Source organism: Aspergillus ruber, assembly GCF_000600275.1.
Source record: "Aspergillus ruber CBS 135680 unplaced genomic scaffold scaffold00039, whole genome shotgun sequence".
Classification (NCBI taxonomy): domain Eukaryota; kingdom Fungi; phylum Ascomycota; class Eurotiomycetes; order Eurotiales; family Aspergillaceae; genus Aspergillus; species Aspergillus ruber.
The window spans coordinates 92,233-107,737 of record NW_024467335.1 but is presented as its reverse complement, the minus strand read 5'-3'; the positions used below and the strand labels follow the sequence as shown (position 1 = coordinate 107,737).

Here is a 15,505-nt window from a genome sequence, read left to right as displayed (position 1 = left end):
TGGCCAGCACATAGTCGTGGAATCATGTGCCAGCCATGCCAGGCTCGTGTCAGACTCTGCATACCATCTGACACGGAGAGAGATAGGCGATGCCCAACGTTATTCGTGGCTGCGGCCATGAAGAGACGATCTATCATGCCATCGCTTTTTCTTGTGCAGTACTCCGATAGTGGTGTCAAGTCCCCGGATTCCATGCTCTTGCCCTTGTACGTACAAAATACTCTATACCTGGGTGGGAAGTCATTCCACTGCCAAGAGTGCCTAGAGAGTGACCTGGAGAGCAGGTTCCCGTGACTGCCGATTTCCGAGATTTCTTCATTCGTAGTGAATACCCTGTACAGAGTGCACGGTACAGAGTACAGAGTACTCTGTGTCTCAATGCAACAGTATACCACGAACAAGTCTGGAGCTAGATCAATCTCTAGTAGGGAAGATTCAGCGCATCATGACGGACTGACGGAGTCGTATCAACGGAGCACAACCCGACTCATACTTTGAGAAGCATAATACGGCCTTCATAATCATGCTGTTTATTTCCACGGCCTGGCCGTTGTGATCCCCACTTGAAGTAGTGAACGAGCTGGGAATTCGGATGCTCAAGGATAAAAAAAAAAAAAAAGTCGGATGGATTTCTAAGGCCTTGTTTTCTTCTCGTCTTCTTTTTCTTCTCCTCTTCCCCCTCGCCATTTCTCTGTTCCTGATTCTATTTCATCTGATCTAATCCTTCTTTTATCTCCCTTCATCTCCTTGTTCTGCTCTTTGAGTAGCTCAATACATACCTCGTTCCGTGCTTTTCAGCCCTACCGCGGTATACTACACGCTTCGCCGATCGGCCTCTTCCCCTCCCCGTATAACACGCTCGTGCACTCGCTTATAAGCAACACACCCTCTGCCGTTCGTTCTGTCCTACCTTAGTGTGCCACAATTACGCACTCGACCAGGAGAAATATAATAGGAGTTCCATACGGTGCTTGGTACAGCTCTTTACAAGCTATTCGGAGTTGACGGTTCAGCTGGAGTGTGATATCATTAGCTCTGGGTACCGTCATAGCATTATCATTGCTCCCCAGAGTAAAAAGGGAAAACGCAAAAGGTCGTATTCAAATAGTTCAAATCAACTCTTTCATCCATGTGGCGCAACGCTTCAAATGCCGCGCTTACCGCGGCCTTCTTATTCGCGTCGCTCGCGAACGCTCTCCCTCACGGTGATGACCACTCGATGGATGATATGAATATGGATATGGGAATGAGCACGGGTATGGGTGGTCATGGTTATAATGCGACTTCAAAATCGTCGGAACCAGCTGAAGACTCGCCCATGAGTTATTTTGCGTATGGAAAGCACTCGGGTACCATCGTCGCGCACATCGGTCTGATGGTTCTGGCTTGGTGTTTCATTCTTCCTGCAGGTGAGAAGCCCTCCTTTGATCTCATAACCAATTAAATCTAACTGAATTTCAACAGGTGTCATGCTCAGTATCGCGCGCTCGTGGTTGGCGCTTCCTACTCAATTCGCGTTCTTGGTTTCCAATGCTATTGGTTTGTTGGTCGGGATCATCTATAACAGCCAGACCCCCGATCTTTACGAGAACAATGCGCACCACAAGATTGGCTGGATCGCGACCTGGGTCGCTAGCGCGCAAGTTGTTATGACCTTGCTCTTTGCCTATGCTGGACGGGGCGAAACCGAGGTGTCATCGCACGAACGCGCTGCGTTTCTTCCCGTGGCCACCGAGGACACACCCAGTCCTTTGCAATCTTACCCGTCCGGCTCTTTCCACGACTACCGGTGGTCCAGAGACAGTGGCCAAGGATCGGAGCGTAACTCGTCCTCTCTGCACAGCCGCCCCGGGTCGCCTTCGAACGAATATGATGGTTTCGAGAAGCCGGAAGATCAGGACCACGTAAAGCCTACTGAAAGCCGGCGTTGGTTCCAGGGTACGGTTGTCGACCGATTCTTGTCCAGTCGTGTACCCTCCATGGTTTCTAGCCGTTTTCTCCGGATTTTGAACATTATTCATATGGTTATCGAGCGTATTATCATGCCTTTCGGTTTCACTGCTATTGCTACTGGAGGTGTGACCTACGGTGGTATTATGGTAAGGATCATTTATTTAAACTTTCTTTCCCATCAGGAAGGTTGGCTAACGCATGTTTGATAACAGAGGGGCGTTGAAGTTTTCAACGGGCTCGCACACTTCATCAAAGGAGGCATTTTCTTCTGGTATGGTTTGCTCACCCTTGGACGATGGATGGGCTGCTGGGCCGACTTGGGTTGGGCCTGGAACGTGAAGCCTATGTCTCCCATTGTGCCCAAGTGGAAGGCCAACATCGCCAACGGCGAGTTCACCGAGTCGAGTGTGATTTTCACATATGGTATCACCAACGTCTTCCTGGAACACCTTGCCGGTTGGGGTAAGGAATGGTCTGCCACGGACTTGGAGCATGTGTCAATCTCCATCATGTTCCTCGGTGGTGGCCTCTGTGGTATGCTTTTCGAGTCTAAGCGCATCAAGAGCTGGTTGAACGAGACCATCTTGCAAGTTCCTGGTCGTGGATCAGCGGATTCCAACTGGAAGCTCCCTGATACCCAAGGTGTGTCACTCAACCCGATGCCGGCTCTGGTGATTCTCCTCTTGGGTATGATGATGGGCTCGCACCATCAAGATAGCATGGTGTCCACTATGATTCACAAGCAATGGGGCAACCTTCTCGTGGGATTTGCCTTGGCTCGTGGCGCGACCTATGTCTTGCTCTACATCAAGCCGCCAACTTCCTACCTGCCCGCACGTCCCCCGACTGAGATCATCTCTTCTTTCTGCTTGATCGCTGGTGGACTGATCTTCATGCTGAGTGTAAGTATCCACGAGTTTCACGTTTATTGGAGAAAGCAATTAGGCTAACTATCGTTTGCAGACCCGCACTATTGTAGAGTCCATCGAGTACTACAAATTGGACGCCATGTTCACTTTCACCGTGGGCATGGGCTTCACGGCTTTCATCATGGCCTGCACTATCTTGTCTATTGCTCTCAAGGCGTGGGCTGTGAAGCGCGAGTCCAAGCCGCAACTGCCGCCTTTCCAATTCCCGGCCACAGCATAAGTTCTGTCTTGACAGGGACATCGATACTTTCAACTCTTTGAATCGTCGTCTGGCTGGAATGACGTGCAAGATCATAATTCTCTTTTTTGTTCTTTCTTTCTTTCTTTCTTTGCTATCGAAGATGACGGCGGAAACAAAATCATTTCTGGACCCCGTTTATCGACTTCGCAGCTTGCAGCTTTATACCCCATACATTTATTGCTTTCTTCGGCCCAGGGTCGGAATTAGCCTCATTAACAGAGGCATGATACCACGAGTACTGACGTACCGACGCGAGGAGTTTGCTATTTACACGATTTTTCTTCTGGCTTATGAAAATGATATCCCATGGGTTATGGTTGAAATAATAAGGTAGTTAATTTGACGACTGGGCTTTGACTTTTGTGGTTATTGCGATATTTGTGGTATTTGGACACATGGTTAATAGTATTGTCCATCTGAATATATGTTATCAACATGGCTTTCCTTTGTAGATGTTCTGTAACATATTTGGCGAGGGGCAAGCTTTGGTCCAGTCCTTGGGCGCTTACTTGATCCTTCCTGTACGTCCGGTGAGGCTTCAATCACCGGGGCTATACCTCTCGGTTGTATCCGCTGTAGTGTACTCAGGCCCTAACATTATCCACTGGCGATGCTCTCCTGTATAACCATCGGCACCACTGTCCTCATCACTCCCGACCCTTGGAACAGAGACCTACGGTGTTGTCTATCATGTAGGTTCCAAAGTCAAGGGATATCCCCAATTTCGCTTTTGGAGGGCTGGGATCTACATACGATATGAATGTTAGACTTGGACTCAGGTGGTGGCTGGAGAACTATCGACTTACGGACGGATCATGTTTGGAGATGACGGGGACGGCGTCTACTGGGGAAGAGTAGCATGCGAGACATTGATCGTTAGATCTGGTTTTGATTTCGAGTCGGGTGTGCTCGGTGAATTTTTCTGGCTTCTCGCTTGTGTAGGACATAATGGTCTTGGGTTCGTGTCTGTAGATTCCTGCAGGGGCAGGAAGCTTACCATCGATAGCTGCGAAATTCGTTCCATTTATGTCAGAATTGGCTGTGTCCATGCTGGTGTGGTGTCTACAATTTATATTCTCCTTTGATATACACTACATGGTACAATTCTAGGTCGATTACTGGTGATCTGCTGAAAGTGGTTTCGAATACCAAGGATGAGCATGAGCGAGTCAGACCGCTATGTGTCGCCTGGATAGTGGCGATGGTTATGCTTGAGGCAGTGGAAAGCACAAACCACCAATACAAGAACTTCTTATGCGAGATCTATATTTTTATATTCCAAGATAAGCTCATGAAATCCTAAAAAGCGATAAGGGAAGTATCTAAATGCATTATAAATATCTCCAACTGCGGAGTTAAGTGTTTAATCCCGAGTTGCAGAAAGCTTAGTTAGCCCCGCCGAGATGACAAAGCAACGTTACCACAGTGCAGGGGTATCAATACGACGCAATAAAGCTGCGTCTCATTGTCATAGTCGATGCAGTAGATTAGAGATGGCAGGTGGCAATGAGCATGGTTTCTTTGTATCGAAAGAATTGGTGTCGAGAACGAATCAGTCTTCCCCGCAGGATTAGTCAGTATGAGCAAGTAAGTTAACTATTTCCCGAGGAACGGAGCAGGCAAGTGGGGTTGGAGAGAAAAATTGGAAAGGAGAGAGGCGTGGGACCTTGAATGACGACGTTATATAAGAGGGGCCCGCCGGGTCGGTCAGTGTAGCTTTTCTCCAGCTTAGACTTGATATCCCCATTTTCTCCCCCTATATCTCTCTTATACCTCCATATCTTTCAAAATGGCCTCCAACCCCCCCGGAGCTTGCTGTGCCACTGGCTTTAAGCACGAGGGTACTCCTGTCGGTGAGGTGAAGAACATCGCTGGTGGTAGGTGTCCCATAGCTTTACTATTCGCCCCATATCCAATTACTGATTTCAACTCATAGTCGACACCTACATCACCTACCCTAAGGACAACAAGAACCCCGACAAGGCCGTCATCATCCTCACCGACATCTTCGGTCTCTTCGTCAACAGCAAGCTTCTTGCCGATGAGTACGCCAATAATGGCTACTTGACCATCATCCCCGACCTCTTCCATGGCGACCCCATTCAGATCGGTGACATGGAGGCCGGCAAGGTCAACCTTCCCGAATGGATCCCCAACCACCAGCCCGGTCGTGTCGACCCCGTTGTCGAGGGCTCCATCAAGTACCTGAGAGAAGACTTGGGTATCAAGCGTGTTGCTGGTGTTGGCTACTGCTTCGGCGGCAAGTACGTTTGCCGCTTCTTGAGGAATGGCAAGCTCGACGTCGGCTACACTGCTCACCCCTCATTCGTCACCCATGAGGAACTCGGTGGCATCACTGGTCCTTTGTCCATTGCTGCTTCTGGTATGTTTTTCCCTGGAACCCGCGCACACTCTTTATTCTTCTTCAGTAATTGATTGTCTGTAGAAATCGACCAGATCTTCACTACCCAGCTCCGTCACGAGTCCGAGGACACCCTCATCAAGACCGGCCAGCCCTGGCAGATCAACCTCTACAGCGGTGTCACTCACGGTTTCGCCGTCCGTGCCGATTTGAGCAACCCGCACTTCAAGTTCGCCAAGGAGCAGGCCTTCTGCCAGGCTGTTGTGTGGTTCAACCAGTACCTGTAAATTGATAGAATTACAAATATAGATAGCCAAGATCATGAACGATAATAATGAGAAACGAGTAAATTGATTTTTCTTGACAGTCGTAGATCATCCAATTCGATAACGGGCTTATCGGGTCACGTGGAACGGAGACCACCTGAACTTCTGATCCTAATTGTTATCCGGAGCTGGGACAGAGTCAAGCCTCGTTTCAGTCCTTTTGCACTTGACTTCACTGGGGGGCTATTGCTTGTGGCTCCTTTTACTAGGGCCTATCATTGCACTCTTTTGTGTTTCCTCAACTTCCTCCCACTCTGGTTGCTGCTGTCAGTTTTGCATAGCCCCTGGTGATCTACTAGGTGTCATTTGCGATAGCCGATTTCACTTGTTGTACAGGCATTGGTTTGATTGTATGGTTTAGCATTGCCTTTTTTTCTTTCCTTGGGAATCTCCATTCTACACGCTGAATTCACTCTTTTCGCTATTGGACTCGGCAGCAACGTGTTGCGTTTCCATTCATTGGCGACCTCGACCTCTCCTCTTCGCTCGCTCGTGACCTCGGTTCGTCTACCGGATCGATCACCGCCAGAACCGGCGTCGTACAGCCGATCTATTAGAATATTTCCGCAGAAACGCGTTGAGAAAAATAAAAGACCGTTATCACACGACAAACGCTTCTCGAGCAATGACTACCCCAGCCGCGCTGCCACCGTTGCCTTTCAACCCGTCCCGGGTCCGGTCCTACATCCTCCGGCTGCCACTTTTCACGCGGCTCGTGCTTCTGGCGATATTTGCGTTTTGGATCCTTGAGTTACAGAAAATATGGAGTGTTGTGCAGTGGGGGTCATTGACGCCGGATGAGATCGGGCTTGGTAGTAGTATGTCCACTTCCATCCCTTACCTGTTTATAGGGATATGAGAGATGAGATGGAACGGGGCTAATGCAGCGAAATAGTGTATCGGCTTAATACGTATCCATTTATTCATATGGGATTTTTTCACACTTTGTTGAACATCTTGGCTCTTACGCCGTTGTTGGAACGGTTCGAGGCTGAGCATGGGACGTTGACTTCAGTGGCTTTGTTTATTGGACGTGAGTTGGCGGTTTGGTGTGGTTTCTTTCTAAGATGATGCTGACTTCGCTTTCAATAGCGCTTTCAACTCTTCCTGCAGGTCTCTATCTCCTCGTGGAGAAGGTGATTTTGCATCGCAATACCCCGGTTATTGGTGCAAGGTTCGTGATGAATTCATTTCTTGGTTATGTGGTCAACAAGGCTGACTGGTACAAGCGTTTGGGCGTTCCTTCTCTTGGGCTCGGAAGCTGTTAGGACGTTCAAGTCCCACCCCTACTTCAGGTATGCTCTTGTTTGAGTGATAGAATTATATCACTGGAATGTCCATGCTAACGCTATACTTTGCAGCATTGGTAGCTACAAGATACCCACCTGGACGTCGCCTCTGCTTGCGTGCGTTTTCGCTTCGGTGCTCATACCAAACACAAGCTTCCTTGGGCACCTCTGCGCTGTGCTTGTCGGTTACTTGCGTAAGTATTATAGCCTCTTATATTAGAGCGCATGCGCTAACTCCACGTTCTATTTTTTAGTTGGCCTTGGATACCTCAAGGTCTTTGTCCCGCCAGAGAAGATCCTCCGATGGATAGAAGGCAAGCTGAATCTCCTGGGAAGATTGCCGCACTATGTGTCAGTGGATCAGAAAACATATGGTCGCTATGGCGTGCTCCCTACTGCGAACCCCGTGGGGGATCGACCGACGCCCTTGAGCTACCTGGGATCTACGCAGCGTCTGGGAAGCTCGGAATGATAACATTTGGACTGCGCATTACATGTGTGCATATGAATGATAATAAGAATGTTTATAATTGTATGATAGTAAAATATACTTTCGAAAAGCATCCAGAAGCAGTGTAAAGGTCAAATTGTGCAAGTGGTCGCTACCACCGGACGTATATTATGATGCACGGTCTAGAGACTAGTGATCCGTGACAAGTCCGACGTGCACTCTGTACAGCATGGAAAGACAACTCGAATGATTTGAATTTATGAATAAATGGCTTTAAAACGTGAGCATAATCAATCTTCCCCCGTGCTTTCTTTAATTCCACACCCCTATCCATCCAATCCATCTCCCACGGATTTACCTCGGACCACCACTCCAAAACCAATCTACTAACACAGCAACAATGCCAGTCCCTACCCGCAATCTGCGGCGTAACCCTCACTTCCTCTTCATCCGCCTCCCCTACCTCCTCTCGTTCCTCTGCATCGTCGTCGGCGTTATATGGCTTCTCCTCCTGCCCCTGAACGAATACTCGCGCCGGACGTATATCTCGGAGAATGCGCTGTTGCCCGGTCAAGTGCATGCGTATTTCTCGGGTAGTGAGCAGAATATCTTCCGGGGTTATAAAAAGGAGCTTGAGGGGTTGTTGATAGGTGGTGCTGGTGATAATGGGGGTGAGGATGGAGTGAGCGGGGAGGTTGAAGTGACACCTGAGTATGTTCCGTCCTCCCATGACGCTGGAATAGTGGTGGACCAGTCTCTGGCTTAGTTCCGATGCTAATTGTTGGTGAAAAGGGCATCTGAAAAGGTACAATCGATCCTACGAGCCGCCGGGTTGAAAGTTGCGACGCAGAATTACGAGTACACGTCCGCTGGAATCACGCATCAAGGACAAAATACCTATGCGATTATCAATGCGCCGCGCGGAGATGCTACGGAGGCGATTGTGCTGGTTGCAGCTTGGAAGACGGCGGATGGGGAGTTGAATACCAATGGGATTACTCTTGCGTTGACGTTGGCGAGGTATTTTAAGAGTGAGTTTTTTTTTTTTTTTTTTTTTTTATTTTTTATTTTTTCTCTTTTCGCATGGAGAAGGAGAAGTCATATGCTGACCATATGAATTATAGGGTGGTCTCTCTGGTCCAAAGATATCATCTTCTTGATTACCCCCGACAGCAAGTCTGGGACGCAGGCATGGATCGACGCGTACCATGACATGCACCCGCCCTCCGTCCAACCACTACCATTAAAGAGCGGGGCATTGCAAGGTGCCTTGGTGGTGGAATACCCCTTCGACCACCGCTTCGAGTCCCTGCATATCGTATACGACGGCGTCAACGGCCAACTGCCCAACCTCGACCTCTTCAACACAGCCGTCTCCATCGCTGGCGGCCAGATGGGCATCGGCGCGGTCCTGCAAGAGATGTGGGACCACGACGACAGCTACGAAGCACGACTGGAGACCATTCTCCGGGGAATGATCAAACAGGGTTTTGGCTACGCGACTGGTGCGCATAGCAGCTTCATGCCGTACCATGTTGATGCGATAACATTGCAAACTAAGGGAGAGGGCTGGCAGGATGAGATGGCTCTGGGTCGGACGGTAGAGAGTCTCTGCCGGAGTTTGAACAACCTGTTGGAGCATCTGCATCAGAGTTTCTTCTTTTATCTGCTTATGCAGTCTAATCGATTTGTCAGTATTGGGACGTATTTGCCTAGTGCGATGTTGATTGCTGGTAATTTTACCATTATGGCGATTGCGCTGTGGATGCGTACTGGATATTATGCGGGCTCTTCTCCTTCTACTAGCGCAAGTGCACCGGCCGATGAAAAGAAAGAGACGGCTCAGAAAGAGAAAGATGCCAGTCCAGCAAAGACAGATGCCAGCGGTGTTATGGAACGACAGCTAGCCCTTCCACTTACCTTTGTCGTTGGCCTCCATCTCCTGGGCTTACTTCCTCTCTACATCTTCAATAACCTCTCCCACCAGGTAAGACAAGCCCGATCCCAATACAGACCAAAAGACATCCAAACTAACAAAAACAGTACTTCGCCTCCGCAGTCTACACCTGCATTCTCGCCGACATCCTCCTCCCCCTAACCCTCGCCGCCCTCTTAACCCACCATTCCCCTTCTACATCTACCAACGCAATCCCCCAACACTACCTCCTCATAAAATCCTTATCCCTTCTCCTTCTTGGTCTCTTCCTCTCCACTCTCGCAACCCTAAACTTTTCCCTCTCTTTCATGATCGGCCTCCTCTGCGCCCCGCTAACCTTCACTAACCGCACTACCTCCACCTCTGTTCTACGGCACATATTTTCGACAATTGGGCTGGTGATTTTGAATGTCCTTTCGCCGCCGGTTGTGCTTGTGGGTGGGTGTTGGTGGGCTGGGGTTAGTGTGGAGAGTGTGCTTACACTGGCGGCGTTTGGGTGGGATGTTTGGGGGGTGTGGACGCAAGTTGTTGTTTGGTGTGTCTGGTGGCCGGCTTGGGTTATTGGGTGTGCATTGTTGGGATCTTCAGTGTTTTAGCTTGGCTGGATGTGGTGTTATATGTTTTGTTGTGAAGGATGTATAGATTAATATGGGTTTTATGTACGGAGCGGTATGGGATATTATAGTTCTTGACATTGCAACCATCATCAATTACCATCATGCTTTTCCTATCATATTCAGGAAATCTAATACAGGATTGTACGTAAATGCAAGCAGTACCGTCTCCATCCAGATAGAACATATCTATGCAGCCCACACATCCTTGCCAACACCCTCGATCCAGTGGCCCAGCTGGTTGACACCGGCATCCCAGTCCTTAAGCCTGTTCCGCATGCCTTCAATCTGCTTCAGATCCAACACTTTGGGCTGCACCCAGTTGATCTGAGCAACCTGGGCGACCTGGTCGATCGATCCCTTAAGGAGACCCAACGACAAAGCCTTCATAATCAGATGTTCAATCTCCTCCGGCTTCACCTTCGTCTCGACAGAGATCGATTCAAAGGTCAGGTTGCGGTCGTGCGGGGGACGGCGAAAGACCATCTCTGTGAGAGCGGCGAGGGAGATCTTTTGGTAGAGGAAGATGCGGTGTTGTGCCAGGAGGGGGTCCTTGGCGATGTTGCCGGCCAGCACATCGTATGCGGCCAGGTCGCCACGGTTGAAGGTGAACAAGAGGTCACGCAGCCAGGTGTGTTGCGCCTCCATGAGCGACTCGAGGATCGGGTGCATCAACAATTCACCAAAGTTGTAGATCGAGTCGGACACTAAAGCGGCGATACTAAGGTTATATGCGCGGGTCGCCCGCTCGGACGCGGACAGGTCCTCAAGGTTTACGCAGGCGAGGTAGAGGAGGGCGTTCTTGTAGAAGGAGGCGAATTCTTGTTTGGCCTAGATTCGTGATCGTCAGATAGCTGTATTAAAAGCAAAACCAAAAAAAAAAAAAAAAAAAAAAAAAAAAAAAAAAAAAAAAAGTGACTAACATGGTAGTAGTCTGCGTTCACTTTATAGAAAGAAGCATGCACAACAGTCTCAACCGCGTCGAACGAGTCCAAGATCCGCTGGCACATCTCCAGGTCTTTCTTCGCACCATCAAAGTCCTGTAGCCGCTGCTTAACGTTGGCAACGTCCGCAAGGGCATAGGCGTAGGCATCTTGTGATTCGGGCTTGTTGACTTTATCGGCCAATGATGTAAGGAAAGACAGTCGCTCTTGGTCATCTATTCCAACGCGTGCTGTTAGCTTCGTACGCCTCCAATCCAAGCATAAAAAAAAACCCACCTGCACATCCTGTTGATGCCATCAACCCCAGCGACACAAATTTGAGCTGGTTAATCCGGTCCGCAAAGCTGAGGACAAACGTCTTGAAGATCGCTAACCGCTGCGGAGCACTCTCTGGTGTGCGGAAGAAGTCGATCAGGGTATCGGTGAGTTGGTGCCATAACTTTCGCTCCCAGTAGTCTTCAAAGCTGAGGAAAAATGGTTGGGATTGCTCCGGAGCTTGTGAAAGCTGTTCGGTCAGGAAATCGGAGATCTTTTGGTTCTCCATGGTGGAGAGTGGCAGGGCTAAGAGGTGAGCTGCGGGCTGAGACGAATCGACGAATACAAGGGGAAGGAAGCTATGATAATAAACGGCGGAATAGAATCAGTCCGGGGTATACAGAAATCAAGACTGTTTCTGATGGAGGTAAAAAACGGCCGTGGTGTGTTGAGAGATGACAGACATAGCGATGGCTGGCCGCTTTGGGAGGAGCTCAAGGCGGTGTCTCTGCGGCGCCGTAGTCCGCTGTCGTCAGTGACCCAACTACAGAGTGCACTACACCCAACTACCACAAGGCGCTCTTTCTTTTTTTTTCTTTTCCTTTTCTTTTGCATTGACTCAGGGAAACATTAACTTTCTTATACGAGCCTTTGGCATGACTCTACCAATCAATGCCTTCCACACGCAGGTGCTATGAATCCAGTTAGAAAGTATCCGATATCTCTCCGAACCAGTATAGAGTACCTTGGGTAATTTTGGTGCTTAAATATCAGGCTATTCTCTTGTCAAATTGCTCTTTCTCTGTAGCTTCATCACTCAGAATCCCAATCCAGATATACTCAATTGCTTTTATTTGAATTATACATTTTGCAGCAGCTATCTTACTCGATCACAGCTATGGCAGGACTCACTGAGAAGAACAGACAAGTCTTTGAGTACGTGGATCTTCTGTGCTGCGATAGACAGCAACTGACTGTGATTGTAGCAAGAAGGCTGGCTCTTACATGAACGACTTTTCTGGCGTTATCCAGTCCATCTGCAACCAGGTCGAGAACAGCCGGTTCTGGATCAGTGACAAATGGACAGATACTGAGGCCGGGAAGGGACAAGAGCTTCGGATTCTCGAATATGCTTGTGGCCCAGGTGCTATATCTATGGTATATATAGGCAATGTCTTTCTTTGGCATGAGAATTGAATGAATGGCTGATTTGTATAGACACTAGCTCCGTTTGTGACAAAGGTCCTTGGATTAGACGTCTCAGATAACATGGTTGCGGAATACAACAAGAACGCTGAGGTGGCTGATCTTTCAGACAAAATGAGTGCGCGGAGAGGCGACCTTCTGGCGGACGGCGCGTCAACTGACCTGTCCGGCCCGGAATTCTTCAACTTCGATGCTGTGGTTGTCAGTATGGCCCTTCACCATTTCGATGACGCCAGCAAAGCCCTGAAAATCCTCGCAGAGCGATTGCAGCCGGGTGGCACTTGCGTGATCGTTGATATTGTCCCGGACCATTCACACGATTTCCGTCAGCAAATTCGTGAGCACGTCAACAGCGAGACTGCTGAAACGGTCAAGTCGCATGGGTTTACCCTAGAGCAAATGAGGGACTTGTTTGCGGGTGCCGGCTTGACAAATTTTGGCTACCATGTCTTTGAGGAGCCGGCAGTATTCCGCAAAAATGGGAAGGAGATCTCGAAGACTCTCTTTTTGGCCAGGGCGCAGCGCTCATAAACCTGTCGATTTAAGGGATACGATGTCCTTTTAATGAATGGATTAATGATGGTGTTATTGAGTACCTCTAATAAAATGTTTTCAATTGTTTGTGCTCGATGGTATTGCATCGTAGATACTTGAATATTCTTCCAAGGGCTCTGTAGTATGTAACAGGCCACCTGATTGGTCAAAATCTAACGGCCAATGATATCCGTTGAATAGTCAGACGTAAAGGACATGGAGGTTTACAGCATCAACAACCTAGGTCAATTCAATTCAGAATAACAAAAGTCAGTTTAGCAGCACTTTCTGGCCTCAGATATTTTATATCACCCAAGAAAATCGCTATGATGCGGCTCCAGCAGCTATGTAAAGTATTCCCTAATCGGGACTAGCGCGGTCCCGTGGCTTGCACCGGGAATCTCTGGAGAACGACTTTCGCCAATCCAGCGTCAAGTCCAGCACCACTTGCTGAGCTCTGCCGGCCCATCTCCCAGTACTCCCAACATAGTACGTATATTTGCCCCTCGAATGTCGCAATTTATCGAGCTCCTCTAACCTACCCGCGAACAGATGACCATGCAGAAGTGCAGGGCCGTCAATTCCGCCCTGGGGTCGAAGGCATTCGTCCCCGCTCCCCGGGTTCAATTCCAGGCGCAGCGCCGATTCCTCCAAGATGTCGCGATTACTAGAACCGGAAAGCCGCTTCTGAAGGTCCAGGGTGGACGGTAAGGATACGTTGGAGCCGAGAAATACTGGCCAATGGGTTGCTGACAGGTCGTTTTCTTCCACAGGTCGTCTCTCGGAGGTATCAAGCTCTTCCCAACCGGCTCGCATTGTTTGCCTGTTTGATCAATCTGACAACCTGTGATTTAGGTCATACCGTAACCGTCTTTGGTGCCACCGGTTTCTTGGGTCGTTATATCGTCAACAGACTCGGTATGTCAATATGCTGCAAGCAGGGGAAGGGAGAAGCTGACAATCCGTCCAGCTTCGCAGGGATGCACGGTCGTTGTTCCCTACCGCGAGGAGATGGCGAAGAGACACCTGAAGGTCACTGGTGACCTTGGCAGAGTCGTTTTCATTGTACGCCGTCAGCCCGAGCCAATGCGAAATCATATCGTGCAATAAGCTTATATATACCTAGGAATATGACCTGCGGAACACCCAGTCGATCGAAGAGAGCGTCCGCCACTCCGACATTGTCTACAACCTGGTCGGCCGCCAATACCCTACCAAGTGAGTGGTTACGGGGAATTTTGGTTGTGGAACTGGTGTGTTAATGGCTATGCAGGAACTTCTCCTACACCGATGTTAACGTCGACGGTGCGGAGCGCATTGCAGAGGCGACCGCCAAATACGATATCGACCGTTTCATTCACGTCTCCTCTTACAATGCTAACAAGGATTCTCCATCCGAGTATTTCTCTACGAAGGTCCGTTCCTTAATTTAGATGATACATTTATTGGGTATACTGAACTGTGTCATAGGGCTGGGGTGAAGAAGTGGTTCGCTCCATCTATCCTGAGACCACCATCGTCCGACCCGCTCCCATGTTCGGATTCGAAGACAACCTCTTCCACAAGCTCGCTAGCGTGGCCAACCTCTTTACCGCCAACCACATGCAGGAGCGCTTCTGGCCTGTTCACGTAAGATATTCTGCGCAATGCATGCTATGGTTGAATGTGTTGCTGATGTCCAATCCAGGCCCCTGATGTTGGCGCTGCTCTCGAGCACATGCTTCACGACGACTCCACTACGGGTGAGACCTATGAGCTCTACGGTCCCAAGAACTACTCTACCGCTGAGATTGCCGAGCTCGTGGACCGTGAAATCGTCAAGCGCCGTCGTCACTTGAACTTGCCCAAGGGTGCTCTCAAGGCTCTGGCTTACTACCTGAACAAGTACCTCTGGTGGCCCACCATCTCCGCCGATGAGGTCGAGCGGGAATTCATCGACCAAAGAATCGATCCAACGGCCAAGACCTTCAAGGATCTTGGAATTGAGCCGGCTCAGCTGGAGGACCTCACCTTCCACTACCTGGTAAGTGTTCATTGTCTTGCCGTTTTGTGATTCAGTAGCTAACTGTTGCGCAGAAAGGTTATCGGAGCGCTTCCTACTACGACCTGCCCCCGGCCACAGAGCGGGAGAGACAGGAAGAGAGGAAGTACGTGCATGTTCTGGACGACCAGTAATCGTCTCTGTTTCCATACGTGTGTACATAAACTAGACTCAATCAATTTCCTTGTGTTCTTCAATGACGTATGTCGGAGTATAATGTTGCAGCGGCCAGGCATGAATGAGCTATATTCGGCAGTGGAATTCATAATAATGAAATATCAGTAAACCAAGAATGAGTATGTCTATAGCATAATAGCAATCCACCTACATAGCTGCCAAGCTTCTCATTTGATCAAAATCCCCCGCCTCATCCGACAACTCCATCAATAAACTATCACCAGCACAACAACCATATCAGCCCCCA

General features: G+C 49.2%; 7 protein-coding genes across 7 annotated transcripts; 5 read left to right on the top strand and 2 right to left on the bottom strand.

Annotated features, from left to right (window-relative positions):
• Nucleotides 1-1,129: 1,129 nt before the first annotated feature.
• On the top strand, nt 1,130-3,102 carry EURHEDRAFT_406369 (Ytp1 family protein; the record flags this gene model as incomplete). Its single annotated transcript, XM_040780456.1, has 4 exons — nt 1,130-1,409; nt 1,465-2,099; nt 2,166-2,855; nt 2,917-3,102. 4 exons carry the CDS (start codon nt 1,130-1,132, stop codon nt 3,100-3,102), a joined length of 1,791 nt encoding a protein of 596 aa, XP_040634744.1.
• A 513-nt stretch (nt 3,103-3,615) lies between these two features.
• Nucleotides 3,616-4,172, bottom strand: EURHEDRAFT_526554 (uncharacterized protein; the record flags this gene model as incomplete). The annotated part of the gene is made up of 2 exons (XM_040786995.1): nt 3,616-3,796; nt 3,930-4,172. The coding sequence occupies 2 exons, from the start codon at nt 4,170-4,172 to the stop codon at nt 3,662-3,664; spliced, it is 378 nt and encodes a 125-aa protein (XP_040634743.1). The 3' UTR covers nt 3,616-3,661.
• A 430-nt stretch (nt 4,173-4,602) lies between these two features.
• EURHEDRAFT_416822 (dienelactone hydrolase family protein) lies at nt 4,603-5,834 on the top strand. Its single transcript, XM_040783060.1, has 3 exons — nt 4,603-5,000; nt 5,060-5,506; nt 5,570-5,834. The coding sequence occupies exons 1-3, from the start codon at nt 4,913-4,915 to the stop codon at nt 5,770-5,772; spliced, it is 738 nt and encodes a 245-aa protein (XP_040634742.1). The 5' UTR covers nt 4,603-4,912; the 3' UTR covers nt 5,773-5,834.
• Nucleotides 5,835-5,939: 105 nt separating this feature from the next.
• EURHEDRAFT_533919 (GPI-anchor transamidase subunit GAA1) lies at nt 5,940-10,521 on the top strand. The gene is made up of 10 exons (XM_040787265.1): nt 5,940-6,629; nt 6,707-6,844; nt 6,904-6,985; nt 7,041-7,106; nt 7,173-7,294; nt 7,355-7,552; nt 7,959-8,262; nt 8,344-8,582; nt 8,676-9,538; nt 9,595-10,521. Exons 1-10 carry the CDS (start codon nt 6,437-6,439, stop codon nt 10,081-10,083), a joined length of 2,694 nt encoding a protein of 897 aa, XP_040634741.1. The 5' UTR covers nt 5,940-6,436; the 3' UTR covers nt 10,084-10,521.
• On the bottom strand, nt 9,894-11,755 carry EURHEDRAFT_416819 (proteasome regulatory particle lid subunit RPN9). Its single transcript, XM_040783059.1, has 3 exons — nt 11,322-11,755; nt 11,025-11,260; nt 9,894-10,932 (listed from the first exon to the last, which is right to left on the bottom strand). Exons 1-3 carry the CDS (start codon nt 11,587-11,589, stop codon nt 10,291-10,293), a joined length of 1,146 nt encoding a protein of 381 aa, XP_040634740.1. The 5' UTR covers nt 11,590-11,755; the 3' UTR covers nt 9,894-10,290.
• A 111-nt stretch (nt 11,756-11,866) lies between these two features.
• On the top strand, nt 11,867-13,132 carry EURHEDRAFT_416817 (class I SAM-dependent methyltransferase). Its single transcript, XM_040783058.1, has 3 exons — nt 11,867-12,236; nt 12,287-12,458; nt 12,519-13,132. The coding sequence occupies exons 1-3, from the start codon at nt 12,199-12,201 to the stop codon at nt 13,035-13,037; spliced, it is 729 nt and encodes a 242-aa protein (XP_040634739.1). The 5' UTR covers nt 11,867-12,198; the 3' UTR covers nt 13,038-13,132.
• Nucleotides 13,133-13,475: 343 nt separating this feature from the next.
• On the top strand, nt 13,476-15,417 carry EURHEDRAFT_416815 (complex I NDUFA9 subunit family protein). Its single transcript, XM_040783057.1, has 10 exons — nt 13,476-13,529; nt 13,593-13,747; nt 13,814-13,827; nt 13,896-13,958; nt 14,011-14,105; nt 14,167-14,258; nt 14,314-14,455; nt 14,511-14,669; nt 14,728-15,063; nt 15,117-15,417. Exons 2-10 carry the CDS (start codon nt 13,593-13,595, stop codon nt 15,213-15,215), a joined length of 1,155 nt encoding a protein of 384 aa, XP_040634738.1. The 5' UTR covers nt 13,476-13,529; the 3' UTR covers nt 15,216-15,417.
• The last annotated feature ends 88 nt before the right edge of the window (nt 15,418-15,505 follow it).

Excerpts from the sequence above, each read along its gene's own strand:
- EURHEDRAFT_533919 (XM_040787265.1), top strand. The coding sequence starts at position 6,437 with ATGACTACCCCAGCCGCGCTGCCACCGTTGCCTTTCAACCCGTCCCGG. Across the intron at positions 8,583-8,675 it reads GTTGGCGAGGTATTTTAAGA|GGTGGTCTCTCTGGTCCAAA; the intron begins GTGAGTTTTTTT and ends TATGAATTATAG. Across the intron at positions 9,539-9,594 it reads TCAATAACCTCTCCCACCAG|TACTTCGCCTCCGCAGTCTA; the intron begins GTAAGACAAGCC and ends TAACAAAAACAG.
- EURHEDRAFT_416815 (XM_040783057.1), top strand. The coding sequence starts at position 13,593 with ATGACCATGCAGAAGTGCAGGGCCGTCAATTCCGCCCTGGGGTCGAAG. Across the intron at positions 14,670-14,727 it reads AGCGCTTCTGGCCTGTTCAC|GCCCCTGATGTTGGCGCTGC; the intron begins GTAAGATATTCT and ends TGTCCAATCCAG. Across the intron at positions 15,064-15,116 it reads ACCTCACCTTCCACTACCTG|AAAGGTTATCGGAGCGCTTC; the intron begins GTAAGTGTTCAT and ends ACTGTTGCGCAG.
- EURHEDRAFT_416817 (XM_040783058.1), top strand. The coding sequence starts at position 12,199 with ATGGCAGGACTCACTGAGAAGAACAGACAAGTCTTTGA. Across the intron at positions 12,237-12,286 it reads AAGAACAGACAAGTCTTTGA|CAAGAAGGCTGGCTCTTACA; the intron begins GTACGTGGATCT and ends CTGTGATTGTAG. Across the intron at positions 12,459-12,518 it reads GCCCAGGTGCTATATCTATG|ACACTAGCTCCGTTTGTGAC; the intron begins GTATATATAGGC and ends TGATTTGTATAG.
- EURHEDRAFT_416819 (XM_040783059.1), bottom strand. The coding sequence starts at position 11,589 with ATGGAGAACCAAAAGATCTCCGATTTCCTGACCGAACAGCTTTCACAA. Across the intron at positions 11,261-11,321 it reads GGCATCAACAGGATGTGCAG|ATGACCAAGAGCGACTGTCT; the intron begins GTGGGTTTTTTT and ends GCGTTGGAATAG. Across the intron at positions 10,933-11,024 it reads TGAACGCAGACTACTACCAT|GCCAAACAAGAATTCGCCTC; the intron begins GTTAGTCACTTT and ends TCACGAATCTAG.
- EURHEDRAFT_416822 (XM_040783060.1), top strand. The coding sequence starts at position 4,913 with ATGGCCTCCAACCCCCCCGGAGCTTGCTGTGCCACTGGCTTTAAGCAC. Across the intron at positions 5,001-5,059 it reads GGTGAAGAACATCGCTGGTG|TCGACACCTACATCACCTAC; the intron begins GTAGGTGTCCCA and ends TTCAACTCATAG. Across the intron at positions 5,507-5,569 it reads TTTGTCCATTGCTGCTTCTG|AAATCGACCAGATCTTCACT; the intron begins GTATGTTTTTCC and ends GATTGTCTGTAG.